This window comes from Marmota monax, unplaced genomic scaffold (assembly GCF_021218885.2).
Source record: "Marmota monax isolate L192 unplaced genomic scaffold, Marmota_monax_Labrador192_F-V1.1 WCK01_AAM20220418_F8-fsc00039, whole genome shotgun sequence".
NCBI lineage: Eukaryota > Metazoa > Chordata > Mammalia > Rodentia > Sciuridae > Marmota > Marmota monax.
Window position 1 is genome coordinate 5,496,475 of NW_026693602.1, and position 21,083 is coordinate 5,517,557.

A 21,083-nucleotide genomic window follows, 5' to 3' on the forward strand; every position below is an offset into this window, starting at 1 on the left:
ACATTCCCCCCAGCCCTTGCTGTTGGTGATACTTGAAGTTCTAAGTAATTCTGGCTTTCATCCTCACCTGGATTTGCCTGCTTAAGGCTCTCGTAATTTCTCTTCAGGTTGGTCTGCTTTAGGGCAGGTAAACTGCGGAGTAAAGCACTCTGACCCTACTGTTTCTCAACAACACATGACACGAGACATCTAAGACTCTCCAGTGCCCTGGTGCAGTGGTTCTCCCTGCTTGCTCTTCTTCCCAGGTAGTCCCAGCTCTTCTATGTACAAAACCACTGAAAACCTCACTTGTTCTGAGAGTGATTCCAACTTGGAATGTTTGGATGAGCCATGCTGGGGACCTGCAGCCTGGGCACTGAGGGACCACATAAGCAAATCCTGGGTGCTACTGAGCCACAACCACAGAAACCAGGGCGTGCCCACTGTGATGTGAGGTTCCACGTAGCAGTGGCTAGAGCGGATCACCACGTGACCACATCAAGAATCAATCTGCTCCCAGATTCTTTTTGAACTAAAAAGACAAGACATCAACAGCACAAGCTTTAAAAGGCCATTTATTAATCTTAAATATTTACAACTCATACAATAAAATATGTACCAGTTTACTCCTGATGGGATATGTTGTTTGGAAGAGGCTTTACCTGTTATCTTTATCACTTTTATTTCTGATGGTTAAGAATTGTGGGTTATCTTTTTAACTTCTTACATTCTTCTTCGTAGATGTTTTAAACCACAGTCATCTGGCTTTCCTAGGAAATTTCTATGACAGCCCAATTAGAAGCTTTCTATAAAGTTTCCCATCTCTGTAATCTTAGCAGCTCAGGAGGCTGAGGCAAGAGGACCACAAATTTTGAGGCCAGCCTGGGCAACTCAGAAAGACTCTGTCTCAAAACAAAAAAGAAAAAGGGCTGGGGATGTAGCTCAGTGGTAAAGCACATTTGCGCTCAATCGCCAGTACCAAAAACAAAACAAAGAACCCAAAACAAATACAAAACAAAATAGCCTTCACATCTGTGAAAAGAAGGTCCCCCTGGCTTTCTTAGCCAGGGCCACATAACAGCTCCTAAATAATCATGGTTAAAGCACATTCCAACACAAAATGATGATACTGACTAACTTTCAAATGTATATGACTATTATCCCAATGGAAAAAGGACAATACCCAGCAGTGATTAAATAATGGAAAACTAACTGGAATTTCTTCAAGAAACACAATGGGAAACATAGAGGCAGAGAGAGCAGTATTGGTCAAGAGCGCATCAGTCCCCATATTCAGACTTAGATAACACCCTCCCCACCCTCCAGGCTGAACAGCTGCTCTGTACACGTTGTTAGGCCAGAGGGGAACATTTTAAAGCTTGAAGAAAATCACTATAAGTTACTTATAACTTGTGTCTTGCACGGTTCTAAAACGTTTATGATGCTATAATTTAGTTTTACATGAAGATATAAAAATAATAAATATTGCCATGCATATCTTGATGACATTTGAAAAACTCACAAATAAATAACTTGAAACGCGCTCTAGCGAGATTTTCCTACATACTGAGTGTTCGCTATGGAGGAGGCGAGCAAGCCCGCAAGTTTCTAAGCATTTGCAAACTGAGAAGCTTCAAGCGAGCCCAGCTGAATGCCCTTAAATGACAGATCCAAAGGGAATGCTCAGGAGGGAGGACAGAGAAGCCGAAACTGGAGTGCAAACAGCTTTTTTGCTACAGGTTTTCATTGAAAAGTTTCGTGAACTAACGGGATCTTCCCAAGGGCATGCTGGAAAGGCAGGAAGGGAGCAGAGCCTGGGGACCCTCCTCAGGCAACTTCCTCTCCTATTCAGTTTCCGGAACATCCCTGGTTAAGACTCCTGTGATTAAAGGCCAGATGAGCTTTCATAGAAGTGCGTCGGGTTCCTCGTTAAAGCTGAAGTCACACACCAGAGAGAGGTGGTCGGAGGGGTAGTTGAAGGAGGGGAGCCGGTTGGGCCCGATCTGCTCCTCGGTGAGCAGGTCCAGCGCCGAGCGCACGCTCAGCGCGTGCCTCGAGTACCAGATGTAATCCAGGGTGTGCCTGCACTCGCCCGAGGTCCGGATCTTCCAGGTGGTGTACGGGGGCTCCGACTGCCCGTCGGCGCTCAGCAGCTTGTAGGCGCTGTTCAGGTTGAGGCTGGAGGACGCGAAGTGCTTGTAGACCTCTTCGGTGGGCTCCGCGTTGAAGTCCCCGCAGACGATCAGGGGAATCTTGGCCCCTTGGGTGATGTTCTGCAGGTTCTGGAGAAGGTCACAGCCCTGGGCCGACCGAAACCGCTCCCAGCCAGTGCGAGCTTTCAAGTGGGTGACGGCGATGCAGAACTGTCGTCCTGATTCTTTGCACTCCAGGGTCTGAGCAATGGCCACCTGGTTGGTTTTCAGCGTCATGGCCGTCAGCCTGATATTGGCACTGTTGACCAGCTTGAATCGGTTCTGGAGAAAAAATAAGGCACAGCCATCTGGTCCATTGTTGTGTTCAACGTCCAGACAAGGTGACCAGGGCTTTGGGAAGAAGGTGCCTTGATAGCCCAGTCGACTGAGGAGCGGATGGAAGGTGTCAAAATAGTGGTCCACCTCTTGCAGGCATAGTATGTCTGGCTGGTAGGCGAGGATTTCCTCCAGGATGAGACACTTCCTCTCTTCCCACTTGAGAGCTTCAACAGGGCATTGTACAAAGTTGTCCTTGCCCTCTCCAAGTGCTGTAAAGAAAGAGGCGGTCAGTTGACAGCTACTACAGAACCATGACTTCAAGGTAGCCGGAGGCTCCTGAGGTCAGGTCCACTCCAGGCTTCTGCTTTAGATGCCCTGGGTGGTTCTTCTCAGTCTACACTCCACTAATCCCCCCAAATTAAATAACCTCTTAGCATCTAGATGAAGCAAGCAACTGACTTCTTTTGTATCAAACTATTTTTTTTTTAAACTATATTCCAAACTAAAAGATCTTTGGTTTCAGCTTTAGTTAGAGAACTGTTCTTTGCCATCCAAGGAACTAAAATTTGTCAAATGAAATAAATATATCTTACTCTATACATTAGTTTTAACACTGACTATAATAAAGCCATGTGAACTGATTTAGACGCTACTCAGAATGAACTTTAAATGGGTACTTTTCCTACTTATGAAGGAATACTTGGAAAAAAAGATTGGTAAAGTCAGCATATTTCCTTCTTTTCCAGAAGCTAAAGACATACATGCATCCATAAATAAATGGGGCCTTGTTTCTTTTCCTTAAAATGTCTACTGCTACATAAAAGGCAGTGTACAGAAGGTTGATTGACACATCTGTTTTTTAATTCAGCAGAATCAGGAAAGGAGACCTTTCTACAGTAACAAAATATTTCAATGAACAGAGAGCTGAAGCTACATCTTTTTGGTCTCCAGTTATACAGCTGAGAACGAATTGGAAACGAGTCACAAAAACACCTAGGCTCCTCCACCCCGGTTCTGTCTCCTGCACAAAATTCTCCATATTACCTCGCCAATGCCACCTAACAGCGATGGACTGGAAACTGGAGGCAACAGGCTTAAGGATCTTCTATTGAGTTGCCTGATAAAAGACAGTCACCCCTTCCTTCCACACATCTCCCCTGCACACAGACACCAGAGCACTGAGCATGTGCAGAAGCAGAAAGGAAGTCACAGCACAGAAGCATCAGGCATACCTTGGGCGAGGATGTTCCATTGCATGACCCTAATGGGTGGGTGGCTACTGGGGCAATCTGTCCTCAGATCCACAAAGTCCCTCTGGAACCGGGGAGGTCGAGTATGCAGGACAGCCCTGCACTCCTCGAGAAGCTCTTTAGGATCAATGGGCTCCAGATGTTCTGGGTCAGGTGACACCAAGTACTCTGGGTGCTGAGAGGCAGCGCTGCTGTTCAGTGTCTTGGCGAGAGCACTATAAAGTCTGCTCGTGCCGTTTCCCATGGAACACGCTACGGGAGAGGAAAGCACAGTTACATCAGCTCCTGACCCTGCTTTCTCCTGCCTCAGCTGAAAGGCAAGCAGTTATGTCTGGACCAACTGGGAGCTCAGTGGGCAATGGTGCCACATTCAGGTGCAAAGCCAGTTCTACAGGTCAACTGAAGGAGCTTCCAGGTTCCCGCTTTCCACCTGGACAGGTAATTCAAATACTGTAGTTACCACCAGTCTCTGACTAATATACAATTATTTTAAGGGAAGACTACCTTGACCTTGATGGTCTCTTCTATCCTAGGATTTGTCTTTATGATTTATAACTCTGGTCACACCAAAGTACAGCCTAACAAAACCCACATTCCTTTTTCTATAGATCATAAGAAGCCCCTGAAGACTCGTTTGTAAAGAGTGACATGTTGGGAAGCTCATGTTGACCCTGGGGAGGTGCTGGGGTATGGCAGGTTGCTGCCCTGCTCATGCCGTAAAGCAAGGGCTGAATTTACTCCACAGCCATTTCTCTTAGGTGTCAAGTGCACCATCAGGGCTTGGGCTCTCCCTAGGATTCCTATCACACTGGGCAGCATGCTCTGCAGTATCAACTGCTGGGTTTTCAAAATTCCAGAAAAGGAGCCAGCAGGTTTCCATCCAGGATGCACCTTTTCCTGACTTGCCCGCATTTCCTGAGACCTTAGAACGAGAAAGGGCGAGGAGAGGTCCAGAAAGTGCCAGCGCCTTCACACGTCTTCACACGCACTTTCTAGTGCTTTGCTTCTCAATAGATCACACTTCATTAAGGACAGAGCTCAGTCTTCAACGGGGGAGCACACGGGAAGTGACAGCCATCAGCTCGCCCTAACCATTCAATGACCCTTCTAGAAGTCGACTGTTTTCTCTTCATTTTAGTATAAACTCTCTTGAAAGACAAGTCTTTGGCAGGCTGATTGACAACCTCTCAAACCAGCAGTCAATCAAACTCACTGAGGCAGGTCACAAAGCAAATCTGAATAGTCAAATATTCTTGACCATCAAGGTCAATAAGCCTACCATTAAGAATGTGCTCTTATCCCCCTCCTCAAAACTAAGAAACGGTACACGGGTCTTCCCAACATACATTCAGCTGTCTGGGCATCTCCAAGAAAACGCACCTACGGAACACGCGTGCACAGCTGCTTCCAGACGGTTTGATTTCAGCATTTTAAATCCATTTTAACTGACTTGCCTGCTTACCTAGTGTATGAGACCAAAGGAAGAAATTTTCTACTTGGCTGGAAATGTCACTAGAAGTTTGTCCAAGGAGGCCCCAAAAAGGGGGACCTCAACTCAAGATGACAGGGCCCTGGACATATGTAACAGGTAGGTGTGGTGGCGCGCACCTGTAATCCCAGTGACTCAAGAGGCCATGTAAACAGCAGAATCTCAAATTGAAGGCCAGCCTGGGCAACTTAGCAAGAGCCTGTCTCAACATAAAAAGTAAAAATAAAAAGGGCCTTGGAATGTAGCTCGGTGGTAAGGAAACCCTGGGTTCGATCCCTAGTACTGCAAAAAAGGAAAAAATAATTTCAACATGAGTCATATTAAGGCACAAGAGATTTATTGAAAATGCAAGTGTTGGTAGTCAGTGGGACAGCAGCTGGCCTGGACAGGAGGTGGAGCCAGGGCAGGGTCAGGCCACTTGGCACCATTTTGCCCTGTGCTTGGGCGCTGCCCTGCCTCTTGCTCCTCTGCAGGCTAGGATATGGCCACAAGGACACAGCAGGGATGCCTGAGTTGCTGCTTTAGCATTCAAAGGCTTCATGGGTGATTACTGCAGGCCAATGGTTCATGGGCACCTATTTTGTGAGATGTGGTATTTTTCTCTGAACCCCCAAATACCTATCTCATCCATACCACTTTCAAACTCTTCTTGGTGACTGGGGTGTAGCTCCACGGGAGAGTACTTTTCTAGCCTGTGTGAGCCCATGGGTTCAATCCCCAGCAAAAAAAAAAAAAAAAAAACACAGAGCTGACACCTTTGTGGCTCCTGAGAGTGGTCTTCAGATCTGCAGCAGCAGCAGGAGCACTGAGATCGTGGTCCCCAAACTGTGTGCCAAGGAGCGCCAGGGCCCCAGTGCAAACTCAAAAGGGCACCGTGGTATGTTTTCAAGATGAGACAAATAGTAATGCCGGACATCTGTCAAGCTGCGGGCATGCTACCAACGTGAAGCAGACGGGTTTCAACAGCATGGCTCTACATTCCTCTGGATGACATTATGTCTTTGCCAAGCTGTGCTTTGGGGCTGTTATGACATAGAGGGAGGACAATGAAATACAACTTTAATCTAAAAAAATCCCTCCCTAGGCCAGCTCTCTCTCTCAAGCCTGTCACTCCCCAAGTAGTTTTTCTTCCAGGCCCATCACTCCCCAATTTCTGGAAAATGTGTAAATTTAAAGCTATCATAAATTCATTGACTTATAAAAATTACCTTCTGGGACTGGGGCTGTGGTGCAGTGGTAGAGCACTTGCTTGACATGTGTAAGACACTGGGTTTGATTCTCAGCACCACATATATAAATAAAGGTTCATTGACAACTAAATATATTTCAAAAATTGCCTTGTGCATTGTTTATTAACATACATAATGAATAGATTAAACAAGAGAGATGATATTTTAAGAAACCTGTAATTAAGGGTACTTTCCAATGTTATCTACTGATCAAATAATAGAGACCATGTCAGCCTAGGGATTCAGAGAATGACCAGACCACCATAAACCTGCTTATAATCAGATTGATGTCATCTCCACACACCTTCCCATGCCCCCCCAAGTTAATTTTAAAAGAGGAGCTGGGAACCCCAAATCCATCTCTTACTTTCTAGATGGCCCACATTTGCCCTTGAATGTCTCTATATTCCTAAATTATATGTCTGTGTCTCTAGTTGATATACCCTTAAGATCATTTCTGCATGTTCTGTCAAGAGCCCCAAGAACTATACTTGTCTTAAGTTGAAGTCTCCTTCTCTGGGAACTCCTCAATCTCTCCAGTGGCAGTTATTGTGATAAAAAGTATCATGCAAAAATGAATGTGAAAAGGGGTGATGCTGTCCAACAGGAGTCCAGTATTTGAGGGTTGGAGAGGGATGTAGCTCAGTGGTAGAGCCATGGCCTACTGTGAGACCCTGGGCTTGATCCCCAGCACAGGGAAGAAAAGAGCAAGCCTGAAGGAATTAGGGAAAGTCAGAAAAACTATCCTGAACCACATCTCCTTCTATCAATCTGAACAAGTTAGAAAAATCAATTCCAGATTAAAAGAAAAAAAGATAACAGAACATCATTCAGAAGATGCCCAGAGGCAAATCAAACTGTGCCCTAGTTCAAAGTGAACTAAAGGTCATTTAAGAAAATGATACAAAGTATGAAAAAGTATTCCAAATCAGAATTAGAAACCCAGAAATGAAACCCAGCAGACATACAGCCCACAAATTCATCTTTACCAGCTGTGGCTTAGGTAATTTTTCCTTATAATGTCAAACTGATTTTATAACCTTTGTAAATCAGAATAGAATTCCTATGGTGTCAGTAAAGTATTCTGTATTTAGATTAAATTATTTCCTTTAAGAAAGAGAAAGGATTGAATATGGTGGTGCATGAATATAATCCCAGTTACTGAGGAGGCTGAGGAAGGACGATCACAAGTCCCCAGACTTAGCAACTTAGAGACCCTGTCTAAAAGTTAAAAAATAAAAAGGCTCAGATATGATGGTATACGCCTGTAATCTCAGCAACTCGGGAGGCTGAGGCAGGAGGCCCTAAACAACCTAGCAAGGCCCTGTCTTTAAAAAAAAGTGTGTGTGTGTGTGTGTGTGTGTGTAGCTCAGTATTTAAGTACCCCTGGGTTCAATCCTCAGGCCCCTCCCAAAATAAAAAGGGCTGGGCATGTGGCTTAATCGTAGAGCACCTCTGGGTTCAATCCTTAGTACTAAAAATAAATAAAGTTAAAAAATAAAAATGAGAAAAAGAATGTGAGAGAAACTGACAAATACTGAAAATAAGCAAAATTGATCCCTTGAAGATGAAAACTAATGACTATTTCAAAGTAGTTAAAAACTAGATATATTGGAAACAAGAACACATGCCTGAGAATATCAACCTAGAGTGACCAACAAGTGGATTGCAAAGAATATGAAAAACATTCTTAGGCATCGAGGTAACAAGAGCAAGCAACTTAATAAGGACAATTTGTGTATCATCACACTTCAATTGTACAGTTTTATGCTTGAAGAACATGAAATAACATGTTTAATACCCATAAAGAAAGAAAACGTGAGCCAAGGATTTTATATCCAGCAAAATTGGCACCCTGTCTCCAGGAGCTGTAATCAGAAACTTGCTAAAGTGGTGGTGGGCAAATTGCAGCCAGGTCTTTTTGCACAAGTTTTTAAGCTGAAAACAGTTCTCACCCCCCACCCCCAGTACTGGTGGTTGAATGGAGGGCCTCATACATGCCAGGCAAGCGCCTACCATTGAGCCTCACTGCAGTCCTTTTTTATTTTTTTTTTTTGAGACAAGGTTTTGCTCAGTTGGCCAGGCTGGCCTTGAACTTCCAATCCTCCTGCCTCAGACTCCCCAGTTGCTGGAATCACAGGCATATGACATTATCCCCTGAAGTTTTTACATTTTTAAAGAGTCGTTAAATATACACAGAAATGTGTGACAGGATCATTTTTGGTTTACAATGCCTAACTATTTATCATCTAGCCCTTTTCAGAAAAATTTTGCCATCCCTAGAATTAGAGAACAAATCTGAGGGCTGGGGATGTGGCTTAAGCGGTAGTGCGCTGGCCTGGCATGCGTGCGGCCCGGGTTCGATCCTCAGCACCACGTACAAACAAAGATGCTGTGTCCGCCGAAAACTAAAAAATAAATATTAAAAACTCTCTCTCTCTCTCTCTAAAAAGAAAAAGAAAAAAAGAGAACAAATCTGAGATCAAAATGACCTGAGATGATGATGGTATATAACATGCAGCTTCTCAGAAAAAAAATCAAGTCTAAACCAGGCTCAAAGGAAGAGTATAATATGGGAAGGTTACAAGACACAACAAGGGACGTGTAAAGATTTAGACACCAAATGGGGGGGTGCAGAATGAGGAACACACATCCAACTAAAAAGTCCTAAAATTGCTTTTAGCGGCCACGAGCAGTGGTAGTGGTATTGCTATTCTGAGACTGTCGTGTATACATGAGAGGAGGCAAAGGTGATGTGCTGGTGTCCTCACTGCTGGCTTGTTGTGGGGCTGGGGTGGGTATGCACTGAATAGGCTATAGCTATAACACTCAAAGGAAAACATCCAGCCAGCTCACCTTACACTCACAGCAGATTATTAACTCTGATCAACCAACCTATTTGTGATGCGGCCTCTGGAAGACCTAGTGGTTTTCAAAAATTAAATCTACCTTAAAGACAAAGTTTGAGATGAATCAAAACATGAAGAACACACAGCAGCCTGACCAAGTATTAAGGCCTCTATGGGATAGACAAAAATGGAGTCCAGTCCCAGGAAGATCGAATGAGAAATGCATCTAGAACAGATGGAAACATTTCAAATCTGTTTGTGGGCTCTTCATATACCATCTTCATTACAGGCATCAGAGACATCTTTCTATGAACAAACTTGGATGTTTCATCCAGAGTGACTACTGTTCCCATCATATTGTGACCCAGAATGGACAATTTCTGTTGGGTGTGATTCTACCACTCAGGTATGAAATAATGCCCTGGAGTTTGTCTTCAGAAAGTTTTGCTGCATGGGTGCGGTGGCACACTCCTGCAATCCCAGCAACTAGGAAGGCTGAGGCAGGAGGACTGCAAGTTCAAAGCCAGCCTCAGCAGCAAAGGCAGATCCTGTCTCAAAATTAAAAAATAAGGGCTGGGGATGTGGCTCAGTAGTTAAGTGCCCCCTGAGTCCAACCCCAGTATCCTCTTACCAAAAAAAAAAAAAGTTTCACGGGCCTCACTGTATGATGCACACCTGAGATCCCAGCCACTCAGAGGCTGAGGGAAGCCGATTACTGAACTGACCTGTTGCATGATGAGCATGTTATGAAGACGGAGACACAGACGGTCCTCATGCAGCCTCCTGGAAGGTCTGCTCAGGGCCAGGCTGTGCTCCCTGCACTTCAGCCACTGTCCAATCTTAATCTAATCTAATGCCACAGTCCTTGAGGACCATCTCCAGGCAGCATGTGGGGTAATTTTACGTTCTTACTCCCTGAGTTCTGGGAAGGGCACGCCATGCCAATAAAACTCGTGCTAATCTTTCCCCCACGAAGTTAATAAGTGGTGAATGGGCATCACCTCTGATCTAATTTAAGAAGAAAAATGCAACTCTTCAGATGGCCAGAACACGATAAGGCTAAAGCAATTAGGATGATGAAGAGTAACCAGAACAAGACTTCAAATAAGCAGATGAAGACAGGGGACCTGCGCAGGCCCATGCACGTCAGTGCTGTGCCGGTCACCTGCAGCCACCCCCATCCGTGCCTTACTAATTGCACTCATTTTTTCCAAATATTTCAGTGACCACTGTGTGACACACTACTCCAGCCTCCTGGAGACACATTAGTGAACAAAACAGACCGAACTCTGTCCTCACTGAGCTGTGTCCTAGTGGGGAGAGACAATACCATATTAAGAGATGAAAAGCTAACAATAACCCTGCATGATTTTTTCAAAAGATCAAATAAAATCTCTCCCCTCTCGTCTCCCCTCTGACCATATGTAATTTGTCATATGGAGAAAAAGAAGGAGAAAGGATAGGGAACCCTAGTGGGCAGAGCAGTGCCATTTTACATGCTATGCCCTTAGTGGCCTCAACAAAAGCTGGCATTTGAGCAGAGAACAGAGACTATAAGGAAGTGGCCTCCTGGTGCAAGAGCCCTGGCAGAGGAAGAGCAGGCGGGAGCTCAGAAGGGGCACCTGGGCAATCTGAGGAGGAGGGTTAGCACAGCCAATCAGGAGGGGAGGTCAGCCAGGCAGCATGGCCGAGGGCTGCAGGCCACTGGGGCCCTAAGGCCTACCAGCTCCAGAGGTCAGCCAGTGGCACAGGCGGCCACCCTGCCAAGCACAAGACAAAGTAACCAGAGTGCCACCAGGACTGGTCAACCGAGGCGCAGATGGGGAGGGCCTCGTGAAGGGGCATCACCTAAACCAAGAGGGTGGCAGCGCAGCACCATGGTGGAGCATGAACCATGAGCCACCGACACATGTTCTGGCTGACACTCACTGGCTGATGGATTTAAAAACACCCTGCATTGTAGGGAGATGAGGAGAATCCACTAGGGGACACTCACAGCAGTCAAGGCGCAGGGATTCGGTGGTGGCAGTGAAAGTGGTCGATTTCTGCACAAGGCTTGAGGAGTCGGCAAGTTTTGTGGGTGACTTGGACATAGTTCGTGATAGGAAAAGCAGTCAAAAGGCTGGCCAAGGCCTCTGGCCGAGCACAGGACAAGGACGTTGCCATGACAGTGACAGGAAGACCTGGTCTGCAGAAGGGTCTGCAGAAGACAGGGTTCAGCAGCTAGTGACTGGCATTCCCAGGGGAGGTGCAAACAGACAATACACAATTGGGAGATGTTAGTGCACAGAAAAGACCCAAGTGGATCATTTTACTTATTTTTGTTTGTGGGTTTTGTTTGTTTTGTGGTCCTGGGATGGAACCCAGGGCCTCATGAATCCTAGGCAAGTGCTCTACCACTGGGCCAGTCCTAAAGTGAGTTTAAGAGAAAGGAGGCCAGCTGGGTGTGGTGGCACACGCCTATAATCCCAGCAGCTTGGGAGGCTGAGACAGGAGGATCGCAAGTTCAAAGCCAGCCTCAGCAATTTAGCAAGGCCCTAAGTAACTCAGTGAGACCCTGTCTCTAATAAAATACAAAATAGGGCTGGGGATATGGCTCAGTGGTCGAGTGCCCCTGAGTTCAGCCCCTAGTACCAGAGAGAGAGAGAGAGAGAGAGAGAGAGATAAGGAGGGAGGGAGGGGGAAGGAAGCCAAAGGACTGAGTTCTAGAACAGAGGGTTAGTGTAAAAATCTGCAAAGGCAATGATGACATGGCTAGAGAAGGAGAAAAAATTAGAAGCATGATTTTCTTGGAACCAAATAAAGACAGTTCATCCAAGAGAAAGTTACCACCTGCATCAAATGCTACTGACAGTTCAAGGAAAACGATGATGGAGAACCAGAAACACTGGAAAAACTCCAGAAACACTGGGGACTCTGGTGACATTAACAATAGAGTTTTTTACTTTGGTGGAGTTGTGGGGAGAAGAGTATATAAGACAGAGCAGAGAAGTTATTTTGAAGAAATTATACCTAAAAAGGAGAGAAATGGAGTAGTGGCAAGGTTATTTTTTAGAATTGGCAGCTATTATACCACGTCTGCTTGCTACTGTGCACTAGAAGGAAGAGCCAGGGTCAGGGGGCTTGACTCCTATGATGGAGTGAGGGAGACGACAAATTCCCTCCCCCAAAGCAACTACAAAAACTTGGACAAAATATCAAAACGAGTTACTTCAATTCTAGAAATGGCAGCTCTGCTGGGGCCTGGACAGCCACCAGGGCCTGGTGCTGAGAGAAGTTTCAACAGAACGCTGGTGCGTCAGGATGGCAATGGTGCTGAACAGAGAGACTCAAACTGCTGCTCCTCCATGTGTCCAATCTGCGGGGTACAGGTGGGGACTGCTGGGACCTGAACCCCTGACCTTGCGGATGCTAGGCAAGTGTTATCACTGAGCTACATTCCCAACACCAATCAGTGTATCCAGAAGTTTCTGGATGTTGCCAAGACAGGCAGAATATTTTTTCTATACAAAAAAGATTGCAGTTATCTGTGTAGAAACCAGAGCACGTGAGAAAGCCAGGGCACTTGAAGCAGGGACTGGGAAGTCATCAACGAGTCACAGCACAAAAAGCAGCTGAAATTCCTAGGGCGCCTCAGCCTACCTGGGAGCAGGCATCTGCCCTTACCCCTGTCAGCGGAAGCAGGCCCCAGCAGTCTGGTCTGCATGGTATCCCCTGCCAAGTTCTGCCACACTGACTTAGCAGGCATGGCATTTTGGAAGAACTCTTTGCTACAGAATAACCAGTTTCTGTGAGTTTAATGTTCTTACCTAAAATTTTTACTTTTTATTTTTGAGCTGGTAATTTCTTTTCCTTTTTTTTTTTTTAAGAGAGAGAGAGAGAGAATTTTAATATTTATTTTTTAGTTTTTGGCGGACGCAACATCTTTGTATGTGGTGCTGAGGATCGAACCCAGGCCGCACGCATGCCAGGCCACATCCCCAGCCCCAAGCTGGCAATTTCTTAAAGTTTATAAAATGCCTCTATATTTGGTAAACCGAGATTTTTTTTTTCTTTAGCCAAGATTAAACTCTTAGTGTGATGACAGATTTTACTATTTTTGCCTTGTTTTAAAAATTGTAATTTTTGTACAGCTCCCTCCTTTTTATGCTTCCAGTTGTAGAATTTATGATCTGAGGGGCAAAATTACAATCATCTGAGAATCAGGGGATAGGAATTTGTTTATAGGCCTTTTATGACAACTGCCCATCCATGGTAATGCAGAAAAATTTGTAAATTTGCTGCTTCCTTTGAATTGTGGGCACATGGTGCACGCCTGTGATCCCAGCAGCTAGGGAGGCGAGAGCATCACAAGTTCAAGTCCAGTCTCAGCAACTTAGGGAGGTCCTAAGCAACTTTGCACGACTCTATCTCAAAAAACAAAAACAAAGATACTCCCCCACTGAACTACTTCAAGAAGAGGAGTCTCTGGGGGATGTCTGTAGTGTGGATATTTTGTAAAGCCCCCATAAAAGGGTCAAAATATGCTGGGGTAGTGTAGCGATATTATAGTTGGTCCTTGAGGTGGTACTGGCTTAATTTGGGTAAGTTTACATTGGGGAGCTGCATTAGGAGCATGAGATGCTAAATGTTGTAATACTCTGCAGTAATCAGGGTAAGTAATGGCAGAGCCTGTCTCCCTCTGTGTCGGCTGGGACAGTGTGAGGGGTCAAGCTTACACCAATGTCTTTTTTATTTCTGAGTTTGGTTTGCTTGTGTTGGTTGTTTTGCTTTTTGGAGCAGACAGTTTCCATAAGGAAGATTCTTGCTCGTGGGCTTGATTCCCAGGGACCAGGGCGTGCTGCAGAGCTCAGCCCCAGAGCGCACACGGAGTCCCCGAGTCCCCGCCGTGCGCTGGGGAAGATGCTCTGTCCTCTTGGAGGAGTTATCCTGTTTTGCGGTTTCTTACTGGATTACACCCTTTGCAAAATACAAACACTCCACTGTGCCCTGAACAGTCGCGGTCTGGTGGCTCCTTTGTTCCCTCTCCCGAGGCTCTACTTTCCGCTCAGATCCTGTTCTGGCCTTGGTGCCACCCGGTCCACGAGGCTCCGATGCCCTTCCCACTCATGCGCAGGGATCTGGACTTCAAAATCTCTTCCCAGTCTTGTCTGTTTCTATTTGGGGCTTAGTGACCTGCACCTGCTCCGGGCCCCTCCTGCCCTGTCGGCCCATGGGCATTGGGCATCGTCCCCTTGACCATGGGACCACACATTTCTCACGGCACTCGTGTTCATCATACATGATACCTACACTGCTCCCTTTGTCCTCGTGCTCTGTGGGTGGTATCTGGCACATGGACCTGTTATTACCAGCCTGAAGCAGATGAACCCCCTCGGAATGCACAGGTCAAAGGGACCTTTAGGAAGCAGCTCTTGGTCACAGGGGTTTAGCCTGGTCATTTCATGTGAATTAGCATCTCTGATTGGTAATTTTAGATTTCTTGATTAAAAACACAAATAAATTGGTTAGTTTGGGGTCATCTTTCAATAATATAGGTGTTTGAATGGAAGGATTGGAATCTGTTCTATTTGGTGCTTACTGAAAATATTTTGAATTAGTATGTACAAATTATTGAAATTTCTTTATTGAATTCAAAAGTTTTATCAAATAACAATTTTTCAGTCTTGGGAGAAAAAAGTTATTTCAGGGCTCTGGCCATTGACCAAAAGACAAGTAAAAACTCATGAAGGTTATTGAAGAGGTAAGAACAGAGATAGTCGACAGCTGTGCCCAGGGCCTCTCCCATTTCCTCCACCCCAGTTCTACGGGAGTAGTTTAAGTAGGGCAGGGAAGGTGTTGCATCAGTAAGTTAAAAAAATCTTTCCACACAGAAAAGCCCAAATGCTGATGGCTTCACTGTGTGAATTTGATAAAAGAGTTAAAAAATAAAAACCAGCTTAGGTGTTAGTCAAAAGATGAATAGAGGGGCTGGGGTTGTGGGTCAGTGGTAGAGCACTTGCCTTGCATGCGTGGGACACTGGGTTCGATCCTTAGCACCACATAAATAAATAAAGATATTGTGTCCATCTACAATTAAAAAATTAAAAAAAAAAGATGACTAGATAAAGAAAGTATGGTATATGTACACAATGGAGTTTTACTCAGACATAAAGAAGAATAAAATTATGTCATTGCAGGAAAACAGATGGAACTTGAGAGTATTATGCTAAACAAAATAAGCCACTCAGAAAGTCAAGGGTTGTGTTTCCTCTTGCATGCGGAAGTTAGAGAAAAAGGAAAAAATAGTGGGAGTGGGGTTGGGTGAAAATAGAAGGGAGACTGCCAGGTTTGGTGGTGCATACCTGTAATCCCAGCAACTCAGGAGGCTGAGGCAGGAGGACTGTAAATTTTTTTTTTTTTAGAGAGAATTTTAACATTTATTTTTTAGTTTTCGGCGGACACAACATCTTTGTTTGCATGTGGTGCTGAGGATCGAACCCGGGCCGCACGCATGCCAGGAGAGCGCGCTACCGCTTGAGCCACATCCCCAGCCCAGAGGACTGTAAATTCAAAGCCAGCCTCAGCAACTTAGTGAGACCCTAAGGACTTAAAAAGGACTGGGGATGTGGCTCAGTGGCTAAGCACCCCTGGATTCCATCCCCAGTACAAAAAAAAAAAAAGGGTGGGGGGAGAACATTAGAAGAGAGGAAGGGAACTGGGGGAGGGAGGTAGGAAAGGAAAGGTGAGGTCCTGGGGCCTGAATATGTAACAACAAATCCCACCTTTTATATATCATAATGTGCCAATAAAAATAACAACAAAATAATAAATATGACCAATCCTACACAAATTCCTATTTATGACTTCCCATGTACAGTCACTAAGGTAGAGTTTGGCAGGTTTTTTTTTTTGATAAATTAAAAAGATTTTCCATATAGTCCCAAACTCACACCCCTGTGTATTTACCAAAATTAAGTGAAAACGAACATTCACATATAAATCCATATGCAAATGTTCACAGCCTTTATTCACAACTGCCCCCAACTGGAAACAACCAAGATGCCCTTGAGCATGTGAACAGATAAACTACAGGAGATCCATAAAATAAAACTTCACAGAGACACAAGGGAACAGCTGTCGACTCAAGAACATGGTGAATCTGTAAGTGAAAAAACCTTGATCCAAAAAGCCACATGTTGTGTGATTCATTCATGGTGTTCTGGAAAAGTCCAAGGGAAGGAAGGCAGATGGGTGGTGGCAGGGGCTGAGGAGGGAGGAGTGGCTGGCTTCAAAGGTGATGCGCAGGGGAATGTTTAGGTGAGAGAACTGCTCTGAGTAGGAACAGCATGGTGGATGTTGACTCGGTGCAAGTCCAAGCCCACAGAAGAAGCCACTGCAAAGAATAAACTCTAATGGATGCAAAATATAAACCAGGCAGTCCAAGGACCTTGAGAGGAAATGGAGACCCCGATGAAGGAATCTAATGATATTGCAGATACATGGACACCTTGCCAAAGTAGTTCAGGGAAAGAGGAGTTGTGAGCTCAGAAACTTTGGAAACAGTGTTTGAATGGGAAACTATATGGCTAAAGACAGAGCACGGCACACGAGCACAGTACTCTAGTGGTAAAGCTGTTTCTGGTGGGGGAGGGAGGTAGTGATAACTCTGGAACTGCTTTACACCTACTCTGGGGATGGTGAACAAACAGGTAAATGGATAACTGTTTGGGTTGTCAGAAGTCTGTCTGCCACAGAGAGGAGTTCTAGGCAATGGAGGGAAGGCTAGAATGAACCACTTGGTACTGCGCTAAAGTAAGAGACATCAGTAGGAAGTCATGTTTACCTTACTATATAGTAGGATGTACACATAGAAATAATTATGGTGTGCATGTGTGGCTTTGTGTGTACACGTGCATTTCCTAGTTCCATTTCTTGAGAGTGAGCACCCAGTGGCAGCAAGCACACCCTGTGCCCAGATCTTGGTTTCTAATACCATTCTCAAAGACAGACAAACAGAATCTGGCTCCTTGGAGAAATGACTAGGGCAGCCGGATACAGTGGCACCTGCCTGTTATCCCAGCAACTTGGGAGGCTGAGGCAGGAGGATCATAAGTTCAAGGCCAGGCCCTAGCTACTTAGTGAGATCCTGTCTCAAAATAAAAAATGAAAAGGGCTGGGGATGTGGCTCAGTCCAAAAAAAAAAAAAAAGAGTAGGACAGGAAAAATAAAGATGAACCAGACAAGGATGCAGCCTGAGAGTTCTCAGTGGTCAAAGCAGGAACAGTCGGAGCAGAACAATGCAGGGTTAGATTATAACCCCAAGGGTGACGTGTGGATGAGCCCAGAATAAAGACGATTGAGGAAGTGGGGGTGGGAGCAGTGGGGGCGACACCCTCTCACAGGGAGGGGCAGAAGGAGAGATCTGGCACACTTTATGTTGACCAGATGATCAGTGTCAATATCATGAGTGGCTGAATCATGTTAGCAGAACCTGATGTGATGTGACTGTCACTTTACCTCTGTGGACTGTCCCTGCCGAACCCGTAACCCCAGACTCACCATGAGAAAATCATCAGAAAACTCTGGCTGAAGACACTTCAAAATACCGACCAGTGTTCTTTAAACTGTCAAGGTTTTGAAAAACAAGGAAAGACTGAGACCGTCACAGAGCAGGAGTCCAACAGACCCCACGTCTAAACGCACGCAGTGTGGTCTCAGTGAGGTACCAGGCGGGCTTCTCAGTCTGACAAATGCACTTCGTCGTGTCAGATGTCAACCTTCCGGGAAAGTGAGCAAGGGACACGAGGACTCTCCACAGCACCTTCACAACTTTTCTAAAATAATTTCAATATGAAAAATTTGTCTGGAGAACGGACCAGTCTCAAATGTAAAAGCTCAAATTGTACTTCAAGAAAAAGCACAGAGAAAATCTTTGTGAATGTGTTAGGCAAAGAGTTCTTCAACAGAGTCCCAAGAGTATAACCGTAAAAGAAAAAAAAAATGGATACATTGGATTCCATTAAAATTAAAATACATTAGCCAGGTACAGAGACTCAGGAAGCTAAGACAGAAAGATTGCAAATTCAAGGCCAGCCTGAGCAATTCAGCAAAAGTCTCCAAATAAAAAGGGATGAGAATTATACCTCAGTAGTATAGCACCACTGAGTTAAAGCCACAGTTCCATAAATAAATAAGTCAATTAAAAGATAAAATGTTTTGCTTTAAACCATTAAGAAAGTGAAAAGGTATGGTAGTGCATAAAACTCAGGAGGCTGAGGCAGGAGGATAACAATTTTAAGGTCAAGCAACCTGGAGAGACCTATCTCAAAATAAAAAAATTAAATAGGCTGGGGATGTAGCTCAGTGGTAAAGCTCTTGCCTAACATGTATGTAACACTGGGTTCCATCCCCAGCACCAAAAAAATAAATAAATAAATAAATAAAAATAAAAAATGTGACAAGACACAGAACGAGAGAACATATTTGCAAATCATAATCTTAATGCACTTGCAAATCAGGACTATTCGGAGACACCATCACATACCTGCTGAAATGGCCATAGTCAAAAGGACCAAAGAGTGTGGAGGATACAGTCTCCTCCTGCTGCAGGCAGGTGGTTTTCAAATGCCTCAGCCATTTTGGAAACAGTTTTGCATTATTTTAAAAAGTTACACATCGGTTTAGCACATGACCAGATAATTTCACTTCCAGGAATCTATTCCAGACAAATGAGAACATATGTGCCCACCAAGAATGGCTCACGAATGTCGCAGCAGCGGGAATCTTCATGATGCTCTGAATGGAAACAACTCAATGAGCATCCTGGGCGCCAGTAAAATGCAGCAGGTCCACACAGCAATGGAGGAACTCCTGGGACAGGAGCTCACACCAAGAAAGGCGTGTCAGAGGCCTGACTCTGGGGGAGAAAGCAGACCCCTGGATGCGTGGCCTGGGCGGCCTTGAGGGATCTGGGGGACAGAAATGTTCCCAGCCTGGACCATAGTGGTGGCTGCATGGCTATATAAATTCATTACAAATTACTGAACTATCACATTGTTATTGTATGGTCAGTACATAGTCTTCAGTAAAGCTGGGGGAAACGGATGGATGGATTAATGCAGATATTGCCCAGAGTGGACTAACTGTGAAGGGAATGAGTCCAGGCCCGCCTTCTGCTCACTCTCCGGCCCCATCCTCCGGCCCCTTACTCTTGCCCTTCCACCTTCCACCATGGGCTGATGCAGCAAGATGCTGGTCCCTCAATCATGGACTTCCCATTTCATGGAGGAAATGGAAGAAATAAGTAGATAAGAAATAAATCTGTTGCTTGTTTGTTTTTGTTTTTGAGGAATGGGAATTGAACTTAGGGACAATTTGCCTTTGAGCCACATCTCCAGCCCTTTTTAGTTTTGGATACAAGTTCTCACTAAGTTGCTTAGAGCCTTACTACGTTGCTGAGGCTGGCCTTGAACTTGTAATCCTCCTGCCTCAGCCTCCCAAGTCATTGGAATTATAGGCTAAATTTGTCCTTTATAAATGACCCAGTCTCAAGTGTTCTGTTAGAGCAGCACAATGAACTATAAAACACCTTAAGACCACAGAATGCTGGATATGCGCCAAGCTCACTGCTTGCTTTGACTGCATTTCAATCCTCTTCCCAATCCCAGGAAGCAGCTACTCTAACAATGTCCACTCTACAACCAGTGAGGAAAAACTCTACAACCATCCTCACTGCTTATCACCTAGGAGGGGGCTGGGGTACAGCTTGGGGTAGAGCACTTGCCTAGCGCGTGCCCTGGGGTTCCATCTCCAAACACACAAAAGGTCCCATTCATTTTTGTAAGTATCAAGCATTTAAAAAATTTCCTTTCACACACAAATACATGTCTATTTCCAAGATTTCTTGCCATTTTACAGAAACCGTATGACTTAATAAGAGATCCCTGTCTGAACTTTAATAAAAAGATCTTCAAGCCAGGTATGGTGGCTCACACCTGTAATCCCAGCAGCTTGGGAGGCTGAGACAGGAGGATGGCAAATTCAGAGCCAGCCTCAGCAAAGGTAAGGCACTAAGCAACTCAGTGAGACCCTGTCTCTAAATAAAATACAAAATAGGGCTGGGGATGTGGCTCAGTGGTTGAGTGCCTCTGAGCTCAATCCCTGGTACCAAAAAATAAATAAATAAATATCTTCATGCATTAAGAAAAGTTCAATGTTCAAAGCTTATTTCCTGAGGCCAAATAAATTCATCCAAATGGAAATTAAGGTATCGAAAAACACCAAATTGTGGCCAAAACCTTTGCTGAACTTCGTCTGGTACTCAGACTGGCTTCTAGGTCTAATTTCATGTTTGGAAATAAGCATTTTGAATTTGACCTCATATGTATTGAGTTTCTGCCACTTTGCTAGAAAAAGTATCAGCCATCATTCTCAGTGCATACCCAAGTTATACGATTTACATAGGATTTACATAGGCAATAGACTCGTCAAAACAGCTGTATCTCAGGTCTTGGGAGTGGAGCCTGTGGCAGAGCACTTGCCTGGTCTGTGTAAGCACCATCATCACAACAGAAAACCTATTTCTTAGTGGCAAGCAGCCCACCCCTTGCCACTAATTCTATAAGCATATTTTCATATATGGCTAGAACTAGATGCTTTCATCCCTTCTGCTATTAACTATTACCAATACCTCACTTCTACTTTATTTCATTAGAATAAATATCTTTTCTTACTCTTTTAATAGCCATTAAAGAATTGTTGGATATTTAAGATATTTTAGATTTCTTAAATACTGTAGTACAGATTGAATATATCTTTATCTGAAAGGCTTGGGA

General features: G+C 44.7%; 1 protein-coding gene across 4 annotated transcripts in view; it reads right to left on the minus strand.

Moving 5' to 3' along the window:
* Nucleotides 1-536: 536 nt before the first annotated feature.
* The window catches only part of Noct (nocturnin), a 30,324-nt gene continuing 9,777 nt past the window's right edge, over nt 537-21,083 (minus strand). For all 4 annotated transcript variants that reach the window (XM_046459592.2, XM_046459593.2, XM_046459595.2 and 1 more), the window contains exons 2-3: nt 3,683-3,952; nt 537-2,719 (exon numbers count right to left, since the gene is read on the minus strand). In XM_046459592.2, coding sequence (XP_046315548.1) covers nt 1,884-2,719; nt 3,683-3,952 — 1,106 coding nt within the window. In that variant the 3' untranslated portion in view covers nt 537-1,883. The remainder of the gene's footprint in view (nt 2,720-3,682; nt 3,953-21,083) is intronic.